General features: G+C 40.7%; 1 protein-coding gene across 3 annotated transcripts in view; it reads left to right on the forward strand.

The window, feature by feature from the left end:
* PDE7B (phosphodiesterase 7B) overlaps positions 1-9,564 on the forward strand; it is a 309,365-nt gene extending 299,801 nt beyond the window's left edge. For all 3 annotated transcript variants that reach the window (XM_025422364.3, XM_025422365.3, XM_025422366.3), the window contains one exon: positions 4,235-9,564. In XM_025422364.3, the coding sequence (XP_025278149.1) occupies positions 4,235-4,470 (236 nt within the window). In that variant the 3' untranslated portion in view covers positions 4,471-9,564. The remainder of the gene's footprint in view (positions 1-4,234) is intronic.
* The last annotated feature ends 9,504 nt before the right edge of the window (positions 9,565-19,068 follow it).

A 19,068-nucleotide genomic window follows, 5' to 3' on the forward strand; every position in this document is an offset into this window, starting at 1 on the left:
TCATCACTAATCTACTAGGTCATTGCCAACTGAGAAATTATGAAAAATGGAGTAAAGGCTTTGTTACAGACTCTTAACTAGTCTGTGTTAACTTGGTAGTTCAGAATCTAATCAAAACCCAATAGAGTAGAAGGGAAGTAATAAGAATCAACTCTTTGCTGCTGAGGAACAGATAAGTTCAACTCTGTTTAGGACTTGAAGAGTAGGAAATTGGCAGAATCAACCTTTGGGACCCTTCCAATCTGCCCCACTACCCTTTGTCCCCAATGCAATTCCAAGGGCCCATGCTCGGCAAGCCATGCTGTCCCTGGTGGTCCCAGGGGCCCCATGCTTCTCAACTCTCCACTTCAAAACTTACTTTCAATCTTATTCTCAAATGTCAGTTGCAGTAAACCATTTAATTGTGGTGCCAATGTATCCAAAGTAATGATTACTCTAAGTTACGAGTCAGATCATTAAATCAGACTATGGAAATTTTAGGCACATAGGAAATATTTTTGATCTAGCAAGAATTTCTATCAGTTCTTAAAACACTCTACCAATTCCATCTCCATTAAAAGCAAGTCATTCATTTCCTTGCAGCTCCTTCCAATTAAAACCAAACTCAGAACTTTAATTCTTTTACTCATAAACTATATCCCTGACATGTACCAGTTCCCACAGATCTCAGAGAGCTTAATGCACTCACAGGGCTGCAGACCTCTGCTAGGCTACAGCTGAAAGCCTCTACTTGGGAGGGAATGGGGCATTGGAAAAAAATAAGCTGAAAAGTAAGAAAAGCAGAGCAAGTTAGTCAAATAATAATATGCTTATAATCACTAAGAGCCAAATCTAATCCACAAAAGAGTCATAAAGTCATCCCAGGAAAGAGAAACAAAATTAACCTAGTTACAACGATTTGAATGACGTATGCAAATATTCAAATAGATACGTTCAAATTATGGGATTACTGGACATCTATTTTTTTCCAAATTGCCCTTAGTATTGTTATGTTGTTTTTACAATCACACTGATTCTTCTGCTCAAAAAAGGAAAGGGTGGGACTGTTATTAAAAAACAACAGCAACAACAACAAGAAGCCAGGAAGAATCCGTGCGATGACATGGCTACAGGATCCTTGGGGCCGCGGGGGACTGGGAGCAAGGAGAACAGGAATTCAGCCTCGGGCTCCCTGGAGCTGGTTCCTCCCTCTCGGGGTGCTTTAGATGTGGGGGTTCTACAGATGCCACACGCCAGGAAAACACCCTGACCGAAGTCCTGGCCCTGGGGCCCCATTTGTTAAGCTCTGGCCAGGCTCCTGTTAAAGACATTTTGTGAAAAGCATTCACGTTGTTAAGCACACAACCTGGATTTGCAAGACAAACCTGATTTTAGAGACCCTACCCTGTTGTTGTCATGAGAACACACTTATTTTGTCAGATCATATGTCCTGGTTTTCAGCACAGGAAAATGCGGTTACCATAGATACCTGTTTTTACAATGGGGTGGGGATCGAGTGACTAGGAAAGTCTCAGGGATCCTACACCGGCACAGCAATAATGAAGAGAAAGAGAAGGTGATTATAAAACAACCTGCACACATAAATCGTCCTCTGTCTCTGTCCCCCGCCTCCCAGGGGCAGGTGGGGAGGTGTGGCGTGAGGGGGTACATCAGGCTAACCTGGAAAAATCCATAGATAAATGCAGTCTGATGGGAGCTGCCAGCTTCAGCCTCCCGGCCAAGGTGTTTTTTGTTTTTGTTTTTTTTTTAATTTTTATTTATTTATGATAGTCACAGAGAGAGAGAGAGAGAGAGAGAAGCAGGCTCCATGCAGGGAGCCCGACGTGGGATTCGATCCCAGGTCTCCAGGATTGCACCCTGGGCCAAAGGCAGGCGCCAAACCGCTGCGCCACCCAGGGATCCCTCCCAGCCAAGGTTTTTGCCAGTGGGTCCTAAGTGATACAGCTATTTCCTTTGCCCTGATTTCTCTGGAACCAAAACTGTCCCCTCTCTATTTCCTGTCCCATCCCCAGTCAGAATATCCCGAGTGCTGTCTCAGGTTTAGATCTGGTCTTCTGTTTAAGTCATTCATGTTAACCCAAGTGGAAGTGGGATTTAAAATCCCCTTCCCGGGTGGCTCAGTGGTTGAGCATTTGCCTTCAGCTCAGGTCATGATCCAGGAGTCCTGGGATCAAGTCCTGCACGGGGCTCTCTGCTCAGCAAGAAGCCTGCTTCTCCCTCTCCCTCTGCCTGCCGCTCCCCCAGCTTGTGTTCTCTCTCTGTCAAATAAAAAAGTAAAATCTAAAATAAATAAATAAATAAATAATAAAATAAAATCCCTTTCCCTGTCTCCACCAAATTCTGCATTTTAGAAAGAAGATGTTAAATCGAATGACTCTCTAATTGGTGAAATCTGTAGAAAGAGGAGAAGAAAGAGGCTTGCCTTCAATCCTTCTTTGCTGAGGCCACCATGTCTCCCTTCCCCCACTCCTAACCCTCCAGGAGGTCAAAATCTAAGCAGTCTGTTGCTTGAATAGAAGAGAGAGCTTGGCATAATGCCCCAGGAACGGATGGAACAGGTTCCCAAATGTGATCACACACAAGCCACTTTCATTTTAAAAACTACCTCCTGGTGTCGATGCAGACTTCAAAATGGCCTTTCCTATCCATTATAAGAGGTCTTTATATCGGATAAGCAGAAATATACAGAGGAATAATTCCCCAGTAACGTCAGGAAGATTATGAGTTGATTTTTAAGTGTTGGATTTGTAGCTTTTTTATATTAAAGGTAAACTTGACCAACATTCACACTTTAAACATTAGTATAATTTTGTGAACTATCTTTTTAATATCAAATCTCTCTTATAGTAAAGGATATTAGAAATTAGATATAGAGGTTATGAAAGAAGTGAAGAAAATTCAGGAATAGCAAACAAGAAAATTCAAATCCTTACTTGCTGACTCCCTATATAACCTAATCATTGGCTTAAACTTTCCTCCTCAGGTTTGGGTGATCTAAAAGGATCTCATAATTCTTAAGTCATATTTAACATACAATGAGTCAATGCAGAAATGTGAAATATCATTTTGCATGATATTTTGCATCCTTTTTCCATCTCTGTAGCATTCTCAAAGGCCAAGTATCTGCTGTTCGTTCAATAAAAAGATAATCAAATCAAGCCTTATAATCCACAGCCTTGTAAACATAAAGTGTCAGTTATTGGAAAATTCATTATACTGAAAAACACTTGCCTTTTCTCTTCCACACCTATGTTTCAATAAAACCTAAATATGTTGAAGTTTGTGATGATGTCAAAAATTCCAGCCTAGATTGAAAGTCGTCCTGGCTTTAATAAATCATATTTAGAGGCACCTGGGTGGCTCAATGTTTGAGTCTCTGCCTTTGGCTCAGGTTGTGATCTCAGGGTCCTGAGATCGAGTCCCACATCAGGGGAGCCTGCTTCTCCCTCTGCCTATGTCTCTGCCTCTCTGTGTCTCTCATGAATAAATAAACCTTTAAAAATAAATAAATAAATCATATTTAATATGGAAAACACGCTAACACTGAAATATGATTAGAACACAAGGAGTCTAAAATAATTAAGAGAACAGACATATCTAATATCAACCAATCTTATCTGGTCATTTAAGTGGGGATTTCATGCCCGTAAAAACCCGTATTGAAGACGAGTGAACTTTTATTTACCTACATTTAGTTGTTTAATGTAACTGAGAGTAAGACAAAACTGTGAATCAACACTGTTGAAGAAATATCCTATAGGGTGGACATATGCATTCCTCAGATGAGTCTAAATCAGCCCTGTGCCCCTTCCTCATATCATTCACCCCTTCCTGCCCTCCTCCAGCCCCCTCCCTAGCTCCAACACACTTTCCTATCTTCCTGTTTACATGTCTTTCTCCCTCAGCAAATAATAACATGTATTGAGGGTTTGCTATGTTCTAGGAACTTTCTGAGCATTTCACCTGTGTGAAGTTATTTCCTTGTCCTAACAACCCTGTGAGTTTGGTACTCTTCCTAGCTCCTTTTCACAAATGAGGAAACTGAGGCCCGTGGGTTAAGAAACAACCCAAGGCCACATACCTGGTGCTCTTAAACTGTGGGTGGGGACCACCTCATCTTCTGCCTCCACATCTCTGGGTCGGGCACAAGGTGGGGTTCCCAATGGATCTGGGAGGGAGGGCCACATAGGTTTGACCGCCTTCATGCTGCTGAGCTTGGCCTTGCGTGTCCTAGGTTTCATGACCTACATCGTGGAGCCACTTTTCCGGGAGTGGGCCCGTTTCACTGGGAACAGCGCCCTGTCTGAGAACATGCTACGCCATCTGTCACACAACAAAGCCCAGTGGAAGAGCCTGTTGCCCAAGCAGCAGAGAAGCAGCAGCGGAGGTGGTGGCGGCGGCGGCGAGGACCAGGCAGGCCACGGGCCGGAGAACGAGGAGCAGACTGGGACCATAGGCGACGCCCCGTAGTCCTGGCCGGCCTGCCCCGCTCTGCGCAGAGAGAGAGAACCTCCTGGAGCAGAGGCCTCCTGAGGGGGTGGCAGCTCCGGGGGGGGCAGTTCTGGCCGACGAGCCCAGGCACTTGCTGGGCTTTGTCCGGGGGGTCTCTGGAATGCCACCCTCCTTCCACTTACCTGCCTCCCCTCCTTTTTCCAAGTGTACAGAAGCCATCCGTCACCTCAGCATTAGCTGCCGGAATGAGCAACTCCATTCAGGAACGTGGGAGCTGATTCTCGGGGCAGGGTCGCCCCTCAAGGAGAAGATCCGGGGAGTAAGAAAGAGGTGCTCCTGCCATGTCCCCCTCGGGCCCTGGGTCACACTGTGACAGGCAACCAGTGGCTAAGTCCAGAGCATTTTAGCATTTGCCATCTGACTGCTGATCTGCATGACAAAAACACCAGCATAATCGGAACTCCAAGGAGATTGGTCTTCAGTGCAAGAGCACAAGCGAGAGCGTGAGAGAGAGGACCTTCTATTTTAATAATAATTATTATTATAAAAATAATAATAAATCTTTTTAACTTTTCTATTTTATGCACTAGACAATGGATCTAAAACTTTGGATTAAGATTTCTCAATGTACCCAAACTTGAACAGGGGGTTCATTGTTTTGTTACTGACTTTTTGCCACTTTGGGTCAGAGATTTGGCGTCTGCTCAACTTAAGAAACCACGTTTCCTATCCGATCCGAGGGGAAGGTGCTTGTACGGTTCATTCCTTTGCACCATTAGCCAATCTGTCTTTTATCAATAACTCAGATTCAGTGACATGTTTATATGCACACATGTACATTTCCTGTAAATACCAAGCGCTACTGATTCCCATGCCAAAATACATGAGTATTATGGGATTGCTACCTGTATAAACAATGGCACTGTGAACAGAATACTGTTAGTTTTAATACAAGAGAATGCGTTTGTAAATCTGGTATAGAGTTTATTAATATACTATTGTTTGCAGATAAAGGCCTTAACTTTAAACATTTTTCATCTTCTGAGAGCTGCCCGACTTAAATCCTCACAGGTATCCTTCTGAACTGCCTTCCCATGTCCATCTTTGTGCTTTCCAGCTAAAGTCGAAAGCCAAAACTGAATAAAGTCTTTGAGGAAATATTCTGGAAACTTCACACGCATTCCACTTGAGACCATAGTGTTTAATCTATGGCACCAAGCACCGTTTCCTCAGATTAATGAGACCTTTCAACAAGCCTGAAGTCACTTTTCAACACAGTGCTGTTGCACACTCTATTTTAACAAGCCAGCTGATAAGCTTGTGTTTATGTGACTCTTGTCTTGGACCATGGCGATGTGTCAACCTTGCAGGAGACACAGCAGGTCTCACAAACTTTTATGACCCTGTCATCTAACCATCAGGGAACTCCCTGCTCTCCCACCACACTTTTGTCTGTTATGGCTACAGTACCAAAGCACCTTTGGTTTATGGTTGGCGTGCACTTCTTTGGTGTTAATAGTTAACTGGATTTTTCTTTTTCCTTAATTTCATGTAAACAACTACTCAATTATTTAGCTGAAGTTAACTCTATTTAAGTAGAGAAAACATTTCAGTTTTTTGACCGAATTCACCTTTCTGGCAGGTCATCGTGGTTAATTATGGTTCTAGCTAACAGAGTCACCTTGGAATCTGGTTGCCATTTTTTCTGCAGACACTTGGTCAGAAAATCAGTTTGTCCACAGCATCCTTCTCTAGTGACTAAACTCTGCATTCAACCGTTTCCTCAAAAGTTCTAGCATAAGCAATGGTATGTGAAGATTGGCGTGTCCCTTTCTTCTCACCTTAAATAATGTTGTAGTGGGAGGACGATAATATCATTTCTGCCTCTATCAAGCTACTTTGCAAGGTGACAAACCAACAGCTAACTCTCGTTTCCTACATGCAACTCTTGTGGGGGTTTTTTCCCACCTAATATACCAATGAAATGTTAGAAACTTGACTGGTTTATAATAAGTTTCTGTAGAGAGACTGAGGTTTGCAGAGTTAGGGTTTAAGGGAAATTTTGGAAAGTTGGTTATATTTTCATTAAAGTGGGAAAGATTGTCAGATGGTACTAAAGAAAGTTTGAAAACCTTATGAAATGGGTGGATGATAAGTTGAAATTGTTGATCTGGGTAAGAGAGAAGTTGTGAAATCTTAACACTAACTTTTTTTTCTCTGTAATAACTATGAACTGACACATGATTCTTTATTGCTTTAATCCTCTGAAGCTCTCATCTTGATGAGGTCCCAACAGAGAATATGTTGAATGTATTCCTGCTTCCAAATCTCTCTTACTTTGGTCTGATGATGCAGAGAGAGCTTTTGAGTGGTCTGTGTTTAATGTTCATGAGATTGAACGAAGGAAAGCAATTGCCAAGGATGATACAGTGGAGAAAAGAGAGAAGATGCTATTTCAGCAAATGGGGCCTCTACCTTGGGTTTAGTAAATGGACTTTGTTTAAATTATATTTATATTTTAACTTAAATAAATGAGATTGGAGGCATTTTTAGTAGTTCCAAGTTTCTAGGACAAAAATCTATGTTACAATTAGGTCTTGAAGAAACGTTCTCAGAGAAAACCACCAAATATCCTACAGTTAAGTCTATGAAGCAGCTACCAGTACAATCAAAATTTGAAGTCAAATGAGACATGATGCATAAACGAGATGCATTTTTGTCCTTCTTTCGACCATCTGGAGTTTTCTTGAGTTTCTTGCTTTTTGGCAAAAATGAAGAAGAAGAAGAAGAAAGAGGGAAGAAGAAGAAAAGAAGAAGAAAGAAGAAGAAGAAGAAGAAGAAGAAGAAGAAGAAGAAGAAGAAGAAGAAGAAGAAGAAGAAGAAGAAGAAGAAGAAGGAGGAGGAGGAGGAGGAACGGAATGTGAAAGCTTTTTTTTTCCCTTGCCTGCTAGTGGCTCTCTTTCAAAAGAAGAGTTCAATTGCTAGTTGAGACCTAGCTATTGGATCATCCATGGATTTTATCTTTATATTCTTCTCCTGGTCCGTGGACCACCGATAGCTGATTTACCAAGTTTAATTCTGTCATCACTTGAGAAGAAAGGAACCAAAGGGCTATTTTTAGTAAGCAAAATAGAGTTCAGATCAAATTAAGAGAGAGAGAATATATATCACTGCCAGGCCTGATCGTCAAAGCCTGCTTCTCTTTTAACAGCATCTGTGAATAGTCAGAAACTTGTTCATGAAGCCCTGACCTACCCATAACTCCTCTATGCCGAATAAAACTCCCGCTCTGTTTCTACCTGCATAAGGCTTCCCACAAAGGCATTTGGAATGTGTCCAGCAACACTGTCTTCAGATAGTGCTTCCTACAAAACACAGACTTGTTTTGTAATCTTTTCTCATGTTGAATCAATCAGATCTGCTCACTGATTTGAATTTGGTTATGAGCTTGTGTCTCACTGTATTTCTTATGCTTTGTTCTTTTAAGCAAACCCTTAAAATTGTTTGTGTTGTGTGTACACATGTTGTACAAATTGTTGTTTTGTGTACACATGTGAGATTTAGAGAAAAAAAACCACCTTGTGAGTTTTGCTCAAAATGTGGCCTAAATATCCATTGGCATGCCTAGATGAACAATTGAAAATAAAGATAATTTCTTAAAAACATCAAAGTATGAAAATATACTGATTTTCACCAGGTAACATGTTACCAGCAAACCAATCAGATTCAACAAAAAAAGCCCACTGCTCAAGAGAAGAAATTTTCTAGGGAAAAATGCACAGATACAGACATGATCTCCATGTGACTCATTCTACTTGGGGCTACAGAAATAGCCATGTCCCTGAAGGCAACACTTGCCATTTAGTCCCAAGTTAGGGAAAGAGGGCTCACTTTCTCCCACCAGTCAGTTCTACACTTCCCCCGACTCCTGATATTTTTCTGTTTCACATTTGTCAAACTCATATATGAGTGAGAATGAGGTAGAGTGGTTTAGATTATTATTAAGACAAAGCAGACTGCATTCAATAATTACCTGTGAAAAATATAATCTTGCATTTCAGGACTGGAAACCATCAAGAAAAATAGAATAGTTCAGGCAAGACAACTAAATGCCTTAAACCCATCTGGAAATAGATGAGAAAAAAAAAAAAAAACACCACCTTTTGTTTTCCAGAAATAACCTTGTATCTCCATAGTCTCTTCATGTCCCATTTATTAAAATTGGATTCAGAATCTTACAGATTCCTTCATGTTTCACTACATCTGAATACAAAGCCATGTTTGCATTTGTGGATGCTCGATATCATAAAATCAAAATCAAAATTGAGATGCCAGAGGTTTTCCAAGTGAAAGTGAGATGTGATTTTTAAATGTACCTGGGAACCTAGCTGAGACATTGTGAAATAAGTCAAGCCTATGTGAGCAATTGAATTTCTATTAAACAAATATTGATTGAGGATCTACTATGTTCCAAAGGGTGCACTAGGCACTTGGAATATAAAAAGACTCCATTTCCCCAGGAGCATTCAGACTGCATCAGAGACGGGCACTGCCAGTGAATGCTTCTTAGAGAATCTGTGAGAACATCTGTAAAGGCTCAACCACAGCTAAAGCCTCTCTCCTGGAGTATAACATAACAGAATGCAAATAAGCTTTGGAGACTGTAGGGGCCAAGGGCAGGCTGCCCCAAGGTGTACCACTTGGCCATATTGATTATTTTAAATAAAAGTTACTTGAGTGACAGCCTGTGTAAGAAGGACCCTCAGACCCTCCTCTGTCCCCCTGAATGCAGGAAATAACTCTTCCATGTGAAAAGTACCCATCCTGTCTCAGGAGGTGAAGACATCCCTGTCACCAGAGATGGGAAATTTAGAGCCAAGAAGGCTGTATAGACAACCTTTCTCACTTTTTTCTAATTTACTACCCCAGCCCAAATTCTGTTTAGCGTTTTTTACTAATTGAAGCTCCCAAAATTTTCTTCATCCTGTCAATTCCTTATAGAATTGTATACTAATCAGTATAAAACTACCAGCCTTGATCATTTCTTTAGGTCTCAATTTCATTATTGGGCCTCCAGGTGCACATAATAAAACTGGGTTTTTCTCCTGCTAATCTGTGTCATGTAAATTTAATTCTTAGTTCATCTAGAAGAACCTGGGACTAAGGAAAATCTCTTTCTCTCCTTCAAAACAAAACTGGGTTCCAATCTTGATTCTGTCACTGAATTTTTCTGTGACTTCAGGAAAATTACTGAATATCTATAAAATTATTATTTCCAGAAGGGGCACCTGTGTGGCTCAGTCGGTTGAGTGTCCCACTCTTGGTCTCAGCTGAGGCCCTGATTTCATGTTGGGCTTCATGCTGGGTGTGGAGCCTACTTTAAAAAAACTTTTTTTTTCAGATAGTAATATCTTTTATAGCATTGCTGTGGCAATTAAAAGAGACTGCATACAAAAAGCACCAAGCATTCTGTGTGGTATGTGGTAGGCTTTCAAGAGATGCAAGTTCTTTCTTCATCAATGACAAGAAGTTTGGCAAACAACCATTCACACGTGGGTAAGAATGTGAAGAAAAATTAAGGGGAAATTCAGTGAAGAAACACTGGTGAGGGGGATCCCCGGGTGCCGTAGTGGTTTGGCGCCTGCCTTTGGTCCAGGGTGCGATCCTGGAGACCTGGGATCGAATCCCACGTCGGGCTCCCGGTGCATGGAGCCTGCTTCTCTCTCTGCCTCTCTCTCTCTCTCTCTCTCTGTGTGATTATCATAAATAAATTTTAAAAAATTAAAAAAAAAAAAACACTGGTGAGTTTATATTAAGAAGTAAATTCATTTTTACATTTTTAAAACAGATTGGTTAACTTAGGTACTTATGTATTTTCAAGGTTGGATAAAAAGATTACCCCTTTAATACGTTGCTCAAAGAAAGCGCTGCCCCAGTTATCCGTGACGTTTGCTTAGCCTTCTATACTCTAGAGTGGAAAATAGCATATCTTCTGTTTGCTGCTCTGTCAGAAATTTCTGTGAAGGAACCAGCTCCTAAAATCCAAATAAGAATCATTTCTCTCCCTTGCATCTTTGCCCCCCAAAGCCCTAATTCTGGCTGATGATGGCTCTGTTCCCTTATGTCAGGCCCTGAACGGTTTGCTGGGCTTTCCCAGGCTCCATCGTGGACATGAGTTGGTGCCTCCTGCATGCACACTACCAGACATGTTCTCAGCCAGGGCTCACCGTCTGTCATCGAGCAAGTCAGAAAGCAGAGGCCCTTCTCAAGTAACGTCCTGCCACAGAAGGGAGAAGACTGTCTTGCCTCCATGAGAATGTAATGGATGTGGAGTTATGATTACACAAGGAGATTTCAGCTACAAAAAGCCCATGATGGGATTGTTTTTTTCAATTAAACCAGAGAGACTACTAGAAAAATTTTAAATTTCAGCAGATAGGATCTGAAGATGCATTATTGCCTTGTCTTGGTCATCTAGGCAACGATGTATCTTTGATTCAATTGCCTGAAATGCTAAATTCTAGTACTACAAGATGTAATCTTTAGTAATTTTCCCCCTTTTAAGGAAGCAATGCATAGAGTTTTAAAAATGTGGACTTTGGTGTCAGACAGACAGGATTCAAATCCCTCATCATCACTTGCTGCTTAACCCCAGGCAGATAATTTAATCTCTCTGAGCCTCCATTTCCTCACATGCAAAATGAGACTAACACCTATCTTCCAGGGTGGTTGTGACATCAAAATTAGAAAACATGCATAAAATACATAGCATGGTTTCTGGCGGGGGGGGGGGGGGGGAGGTGGTCCTCAACAAATGTAAACTCCTACATTGTTTAAAACAAATCTACAAAATAAATAAATAAATAAATAAATAAATAAATAAATAAATAAATAAAAATAAAAAAAATAAAACAAATCTACAGGGCGCCTGGGTGGCTCAGTGGTTGAGCATCTGCCTTTGGCTCAGGGTGTGATCCCGGCGTCCTAGGATGGAGTCCCACATCATGCTCCCCACAGGGAGCCTGCTTCTCCCTCTGCCTGTGTCTCCGCCTCTCTCCCTGTGTCTCTCATGAATAAATATATAAAAATCTTTTAAAAATTAAAAAAAAACCAAATCTACTAAGTGAGAGTGGGATAGATCTTTTGCTTTCTCTAGGCTGTACAGTTTTTGTGCAAAAGAAAACAAGAACCATTAATAAACATTGGGCACGATTATATCTATAGGTGACCAGCTTGACCATGAAACAATCCTTAGAAAATATGGATAAAATATTTTCAAAAAATTTACAAAATATTGTAAAAATGGCTATAAAAGAAGACAGTGTTCTTGGTGCACTAAGGATACACCAGTAAGACCAGGCAATATAAGGAATTGTCTTTTCTGATTATAAAGTAAATACTCTTCAGCCCAGCCAGAAACGACCATCTGTTTAACCTAAGCCCTTCCTAGAGTTGATGATGATACAATCCTGGCTGGAGAGGAGGATTAGGTAGCAGACAAAAGTTGATAACTTGTCAAATTTGAGGAACAACAGTTTAAACATACAGGTTTCTCTTCTGCGGGCTCCTCAGAGCCTCCCATATGCCAATGGACATCTCCAACAAGATGGTTTGGATGATATGGTTTGTTTAGATCTAATATTGATGTCATATCATGAAGTCTTCTTAGATGATCTCCAACCCAGGATGATCTCCCCATTTGTCATTTTACTGCACCAGTATTGTTAGTGACTATTAATTATTTGTTACTAATGATGTGTGTGTGCGCATGTGTATCCTGCCTAATTTCAGACGTACTATATAATTGTGGTTAGCTTGCCTGGATTTGTGGCATGATTTTGCCACTTACTAGATGTCTGACCTGAGGCAAGTTTCCCAACTTTTCATGTCTCGGCTTTTGCATTGGGAAAATGATAATAAAAATGTGACCTATTTCATAGAGTTTCTGATGATTAAAAGAGTTCATGGATGCAATGAACTCTAGACAGTGCCTACCTCATAGAAAGCACTCAGTATTGACAAAAACCAACATCTCCCTTGCCCCTGCATCACTCCCTCAAAGCACAGGAGATCCTAAATAAATAATTCTTAAATGAAAGAATATATTTTGGTTGATAAGTTGAGAATAATATCAGAATAATAGGTTAACATTTAAACCCAAGCAAATAAGTTCCAATTGCAACAATAAATGTCCTAGTAATTTGAATATAGAGGTCATTTTTCAGCAACATAGATTACTACCTGGCAGACTTTTATTCTTTCCAAGAACACAGTTCAGGAAAAAAAAAAAGAAAAAAAGGTTTTTCTCCTCCTAGTATATGAGTCTACTTTTCTGAGTGATGAGGACAAAGATCAAGTCCTACAGGTTTGAGGTCCAAAGACCTCTAAGTTTTTCCCATCCAACTGGAGAAGCAGCCTATGGAAGGAACACTAAGGAATTTCCTCTGCAGGGAAAACAGAAGTCCCCTACTATATCACACAATCCAAGAGAGACAAATCCCAGTCCTCATCTTTGAAAAGGAATATGCAACTAGCAGATGAATCTACTTTATCCTTGAGACTACACATGGCCAACCCTTGCTCTTCTTCCCAGGAAGCAATCACACATGCATTTGAAAAGTTGTCAGCAGAGTAAGTTAATGAACTAAAGTGAAGGGTCAGCTTTTTCTAATTATTTATTTTTTCCTACTTCTCACTGCTCTATTTTGTTTGGAACTGTCTAACAGGAGAGTCAGACTTTACACTTCAATGGGCTTTCACGCACACACACACAAAAAAAATATAAACAAAAACAAAATATTGATCATGTCATAGACTAGCATAAGGGAGAAGTGCATTCTGTAATTACAGACCGATTTTCTAGTGTTAACCTGACTTAGATGGGAAACAACAAGTTCCAACAGATCTTTCAATACTTTGGTTGTGTAACCTGCTATGAAATATTTCCTAGACACTTCCACTGACTTTAGCTTTTAAAAATGTATTAACATCCCACAAAAAAGCTTCTCAAAAAAATATCCTTTTGAAATGAAGTTTTCTTACTTTAAACTCTAACAAGAAGGTTCAGATTTTTCTTCATGCTCATCCACTTCTTTTTTGAACAGCAGTTTTCCAGTCCTTAGGCATGATGGAAGAAATGTCCAGCCCCACCAACAACCTGCATAAGTGGCAGGCAGGCACGCCATTGCTACTATGTTGGTTGTCAGGCCCTCATTGCACAGACAGTGAAGCCTGGGGCACCAGCCTCTGAGCAGCATCAGTCATCTGGAAATATTTCAGAGAAGAGCCTTTAGTGGGGCAGGTGGTCTACAAAGCAAGGGCTATATGCCACAGCCTCCGTCTGCTGCCAGCTTGGGTATATACGAGTATCATGTTAAATTGCCTTGGGGTTGTGGGCGAAAGGGAGAACACCTGACTTGAACATCTAACGTGTTTACTGCATGTTAATAAAGTTATGTCCGGGCTAGCAAACAAACCAGAGATCAAGCAATGACTGAGCATGATTGTTTCTTCTTTATCATATTCACAGCTAAGTGTTTTTAGGGATACTTGAATGTTTTTTACACATGATTGGGAAAGGCTCTGGCCAGATGTCAAGTATGTCATTACACTTTGTCCAGAGAGATCATAGCACTTGTAAGAAGTGACCTCTGAGACTTAATTTCATTTCTGAAACAGTAATAATACAGCCTACTTTGCAAATCTGTAATGAGGATTTGGGCTGACGAACGTGGAGCACCTGAAACAGTGTCTTACCTACTCTGTCACTTAGTAAAGAGAAGGAATCATCAACCAAAAGTGACGGTGGTGCTGTTTTCCATTTGCTGCAAGAGATTATTTAATTCTTCTTCTAACTCAGATGAAACTGTCAGTGGATATAGGAGGCAAGGAAGAGACGGTGACAAGGGGATTAAGTGTATATTGGTTTTCCTTTAACAGACGGGGGAAATAAGCATCAGAAAAGAATAATAACCAAGAGGAAACAAAATTACTACTCTCCTTGTGTATTGGTTTCCTAGAAGCACTTAACACAAGTTTATTCTCTCACAGTTCTGGAGGGTAGAAATCTGAAACCAAGGTGACAGCAGAGCCATGCTGTCTCTGAAGTCTCTACGGAAGAATCCTTTGTCACCTCTTCTAGCATCTGGTAGTTGCCAGCAATCTTTGATGCTTCCGGGCTTGTGGCAGCACACCTCCAGTTTCTACCTACATCTTCATAGGGCTCGCTTCCTAGTATCTGTCTGTCTTCTCATCTTGTGAAGACACCAGTCTCGGGATTAGGGCCCAATCTCATCCAGCTTAACCCCATCTTAACTCATTACATCTACAAAGACCTTATTTCCGAATAAGGTCCCATTCTGAGCTTCTGGTTGGACATGAATATTTCCCCTTCTGGGGGGGAGTGGGCTGCTATTCAGGCCAGTACACCTCGACATTCCTCATTCATCCCCTCCCTACTTTGCCTCCCATCTCCTGTGCACACACGCCCCATCTACACAACAGGCACGTCTTCCAGATTTCTCCTGAATGATGCTATGGAGACAGATTTCTTCAGGTTTGAGATAAGATTGTTTCTACAATTCCATTCCACTTTGCCCTCTGGGGCTCCAAGTCCAGCAATCCTACCGCCATAGATTCTGTGCGCAGTCTGGAGGCAGTAATAGGGTCTGTAACTAACAGTTTTCAAGCCTCCTTTGTACTGTGTCCCTAAAGGTCAACCGAGAGCCTAGGCAGCTGGCTGTGACAGGGAGTGCTAACAGGCCGACATGTCCGTTTTCTGGATGAAATGGAGACACATGATAAGTTTGGAAAAATAGAAAGAAATTTATCCCTAACCAATTAAATGGGCCATTCTTTAATGATGGAGAACACCATGGAGGAGCAGAGGCCCATGCAGGGACTGAAAGGTAAATGATTTTTTAGTAAAGATTTTCAATTACACACTGGAGATGCAAGCAAGTGTCCTATAAAGTATAAATCAAGAATATCCAATTTTAATCTAAGTTCAGGGTCTGTGTTCAGGGAAAAGAGGGAGTGCCAGAAAACAGCTAAAAAAGGGGGGGCTCCACTCAAGCCCCTTTCCATTGGACCAGAGTTGGCTCCCAAAAAGCAATGGAGAACATGAAGAAAAAAGAGATCATTTGACAGCATCCCCGTTGCACAATAATTTCTTATTAACATTTAATTTAAGAAATAGACCATTCTCAGAATTTGAGAAGTTGCTAGAAAATAAAATATCTCTTTTTCCCTGAAAGTGACCTTGCTGTCTAGAAGCCTCCAGCCTTCCTGGAATTTTTATTTAGAACTCCAGAGAGTGCCATAAAAATTTTCAAATGCAACCACATCTTCTACTAACGTTATATGCAGGGGGCTTCTTCCTCCCAAAATCACAGGGTATGCAATCCAATATTCCCTAGAAATAAAAGTTAAATGCAGTAATTCTACTATGAACAGCAAGCACCAATTTCAACCAGTTTAATTTCTAAATCAAGACCCAAGTCAGCAGTCGTTGTGCTAAAACATACAATGTACTGAAGTTATTCGAGCACATTGGGTTAGTCCAGAAAGATTTGCAAGAAAAGTAGAGAATGGCCTGATTTGGATGGTTACTAAAACTTCTGGAAGACTTTTCACCAAAAGAATTCAACATTTAGGATGTTACTATCTCCACTACCCCTCTCATACAATTAACCAGCATTTGTCCACCAAGCAGTTGTCCACTAGCAGTAATTTCTAGCAGCAGCATAGAGGGATGGTTACAGATTGCCTCAAATTGAATTCTGGCTTAGTCACTTACTAGCTGTTTGTCCTTTGGCTGGTTTCTTTATTTCTTTTTTTTTTTTTTTAAGATTTTATTTGCTTACTTATTTACTGGAGACAAAGATTAGGGAGAGGGAAAGGGAAAGGATCCCAAGCAGTAGGATAAGGGGATTCCACTTGATAAGGGCTTGATAAGTTTTTTTACATGTTTAAGTGGTTATATGAACAGGAAGCATGGAAACATGCTTTCCTGACCTTCTCACCTTGCTCAGAACTCAAGAAAGGAGGGTAACTGTTTGCAATATTTCTAGTATGTAATTTTCATATGTATTTCAGTATGTGCCCAGAGGTGCTTAGAAGTGTTTTTGCTCCCGTGGTAGGTGTTGCCCAAGTAGCCTTATAATTTTAGAGTTGATGTTCCCAGATACAGTCTTCTATAAAACTGTCTAATTCATCTTTTCAAGGCTAGGATAGATCACAGTGCCTAGCACAAAACAGGTCCTCCACAGATGATTGTTCAACCAAACTAAACCTCAGACAAAATAGTTCTAAAAGCCTTAATTAAAGGATATCAAAAGGAGACAAAGTTCAAAGAATGGGAATATCCAAGAGTGTCAAACCAACATCTGGACAGAGTGGCCTGTAAACTAACACCTGGGAGTAGAAGTGCAACTCCAACTCCTCCTAGCAGCGTCTTCTAGTTGACCATGCTCCATACATCATCATTGGTCCATGCTGGGAAACCACGCCAATAACTGAGCTTATTAGAACAGAGCCATGGAAGCTACCAGGAATAATTAAGGCAGATTTGAATGTCTTGGTGACATGTGGGCAGAAACACATTTGGAAGAATCCCAAACAAGCCATAGATAGCAACTACAAAGGAAAATGGAGCCCTCTCTGTCTTCACTTCAGAAAGTTCTAAGCAAACTGCCAGCCACCTCATGCTCTTCTCTGATTTTTTCCCGTTTCCTATGATGTTTATATGCCTGTTTTTTCTGTCTCCAGAGCTCTGACATCTCAATCCTAGGGTCGCTCATTTTCCAATCATGTAGAAAACACGTAAAGGAAGAATAACCATCAGAAGCTTGCACAATTTGTGGAGGGGAGAATAAGAAAGAACTGCTTCCTTAACCAGACTAGAAAAATGGCTCACTCCAGAGCAAACTGGAATGAGCTGTCACCCTACTCTTCAATCTCCTTTGAAAACCTCATGTCTTCCACTTGCTACTGAAATGTCAGCGTCCCAAGCGCTCCATCATTGGCTTTCTGTCTTTTCACCGTATAAAGTCTCCTTGGTGGCTTTATCCAACTCAAGGCTTTGAAAACCACTGATATCTTTGTGAAATGGTTATCAAATCTATATTTTCTCAAAACCCAAACTGCCCAGATTGCTTAATGCATCAAAAGAGAACACATCTTCTCCACAAAGCTTGCTTCTTATTTCCTATCTTGGAAAGTGACTGAAACATCTGTCCAGCTAGTCAGCCAAACCAAAACAAATCAGAAGTTGTCCTTAATTCCTTTCTCTCTCACTCCTATTGTTGATCCCACCCCCTAAATATTCACCCTCTTCTTCTCATTCCTCACATACAGCTTTTGTTCAGGCTTCATAATTCCCTACATGAAATATCACAATCCACTCTGCCAACCCAATAAAATGCTAACTCTAAAATGCTAACTTAATTAACCTTTTTGCAATCATTTAATGGTTCTCCCTGTGGCTTTTCTGAGTAAAATTCAACTCCTTCGCTTAGAACCCTAAGATCATAATCTGGACCCTGCCCATGACTAGTAGCTTTCTCTCATCCACTCACCCCTTTTATTATCCCCCTTCACTCCAAGTTTTCAGTCTAGTCATTGAAAACACTTGCAGACCTCTGAAGCTCACAAGCTAGTTTCCCCCTGTGAGCCTTTCCCTGCAGTTCTCTCCTCTGGGAATGCTCCTCTTTAACTCACCCTTCCTGGACACTTCCAATTCAAATAATGGTACCTGTCTGATTGGTGACAGAAGGTCCTTCATACAACCAAAGTACCTTTGTCTGACTAGCATCTATTGTTTAGTATTCCCATCCTTGCTTATGTGCATTTTCTCTGACTGATTTTGACCAACTTGAGAATATAATCCATGTGTTACCTGCTGTTGGAAACCCAATACCTCAAACAACAGTGCTAGTTAAAATCAGTCCAATGAAAGAATGAAAGAATAACCCATGGGCAAATAATTTAATACCTGAAACATTACAAACTTGCTTACATGGTTTCATGAGATTTATTCCTTAAAGTTGGTATTTGCCACATTTCCTCAAAATTGTAGAAGCTAGAGAAGTTTCCAGAGTATGAAAATGAAGCCATTTTCCCACTGATGAGAAAGAGTATGTGAAAGGAACCTGGTTAAAAGTATTCATAAATCATAAATTCATAATCATAAATTCATAAATCAATAAAATCATAAATTCATAAATCAATAAAGCAATCCTTGTATGGCTGCCTTTGACCCTATGTCAGCTAAGGAAGTGAGCACACACCAGGAAATGTTCTGTAGACAGGGAAGAGTAAGACATAATCCTCGCCTTCCGGGAGCTCACTGCTGTTTGAGAAACAAGGCATACAAATACACAATATGTGAGATAGCATTTGATAAGGACTTCACCAAAGAGAGACTTGTTGCTTTGGTCCAGGTCAGAAAAGATTCTATAGAGGATAAGGTCCTTTAACTGACTTTGAGAGGGAATTTAAATGAGGTTAACAATGAGAAAGAAATATACATCAGAGGGTAGAAAACAGCCTCACCACAAAGAAGGGCCAGAATTTGCCACCATGCTCACCTGGTGAGGAATGCATCATCCAAATGAA

The sequence above is a fragment of the Canis lupus genome, chromosome 1 (genome assembly GCF_003254725.2).
Source record: "Canis lupus dingo isolate Sandy chromosome 1, ASM325472v2, whole genome shotgun sequence".
Taxonomy (NCBI): Eukaryota; Metazoa; Chordata; class Mammalia; order Carnivora; family Canidae; genus Canis; species Canis lupus.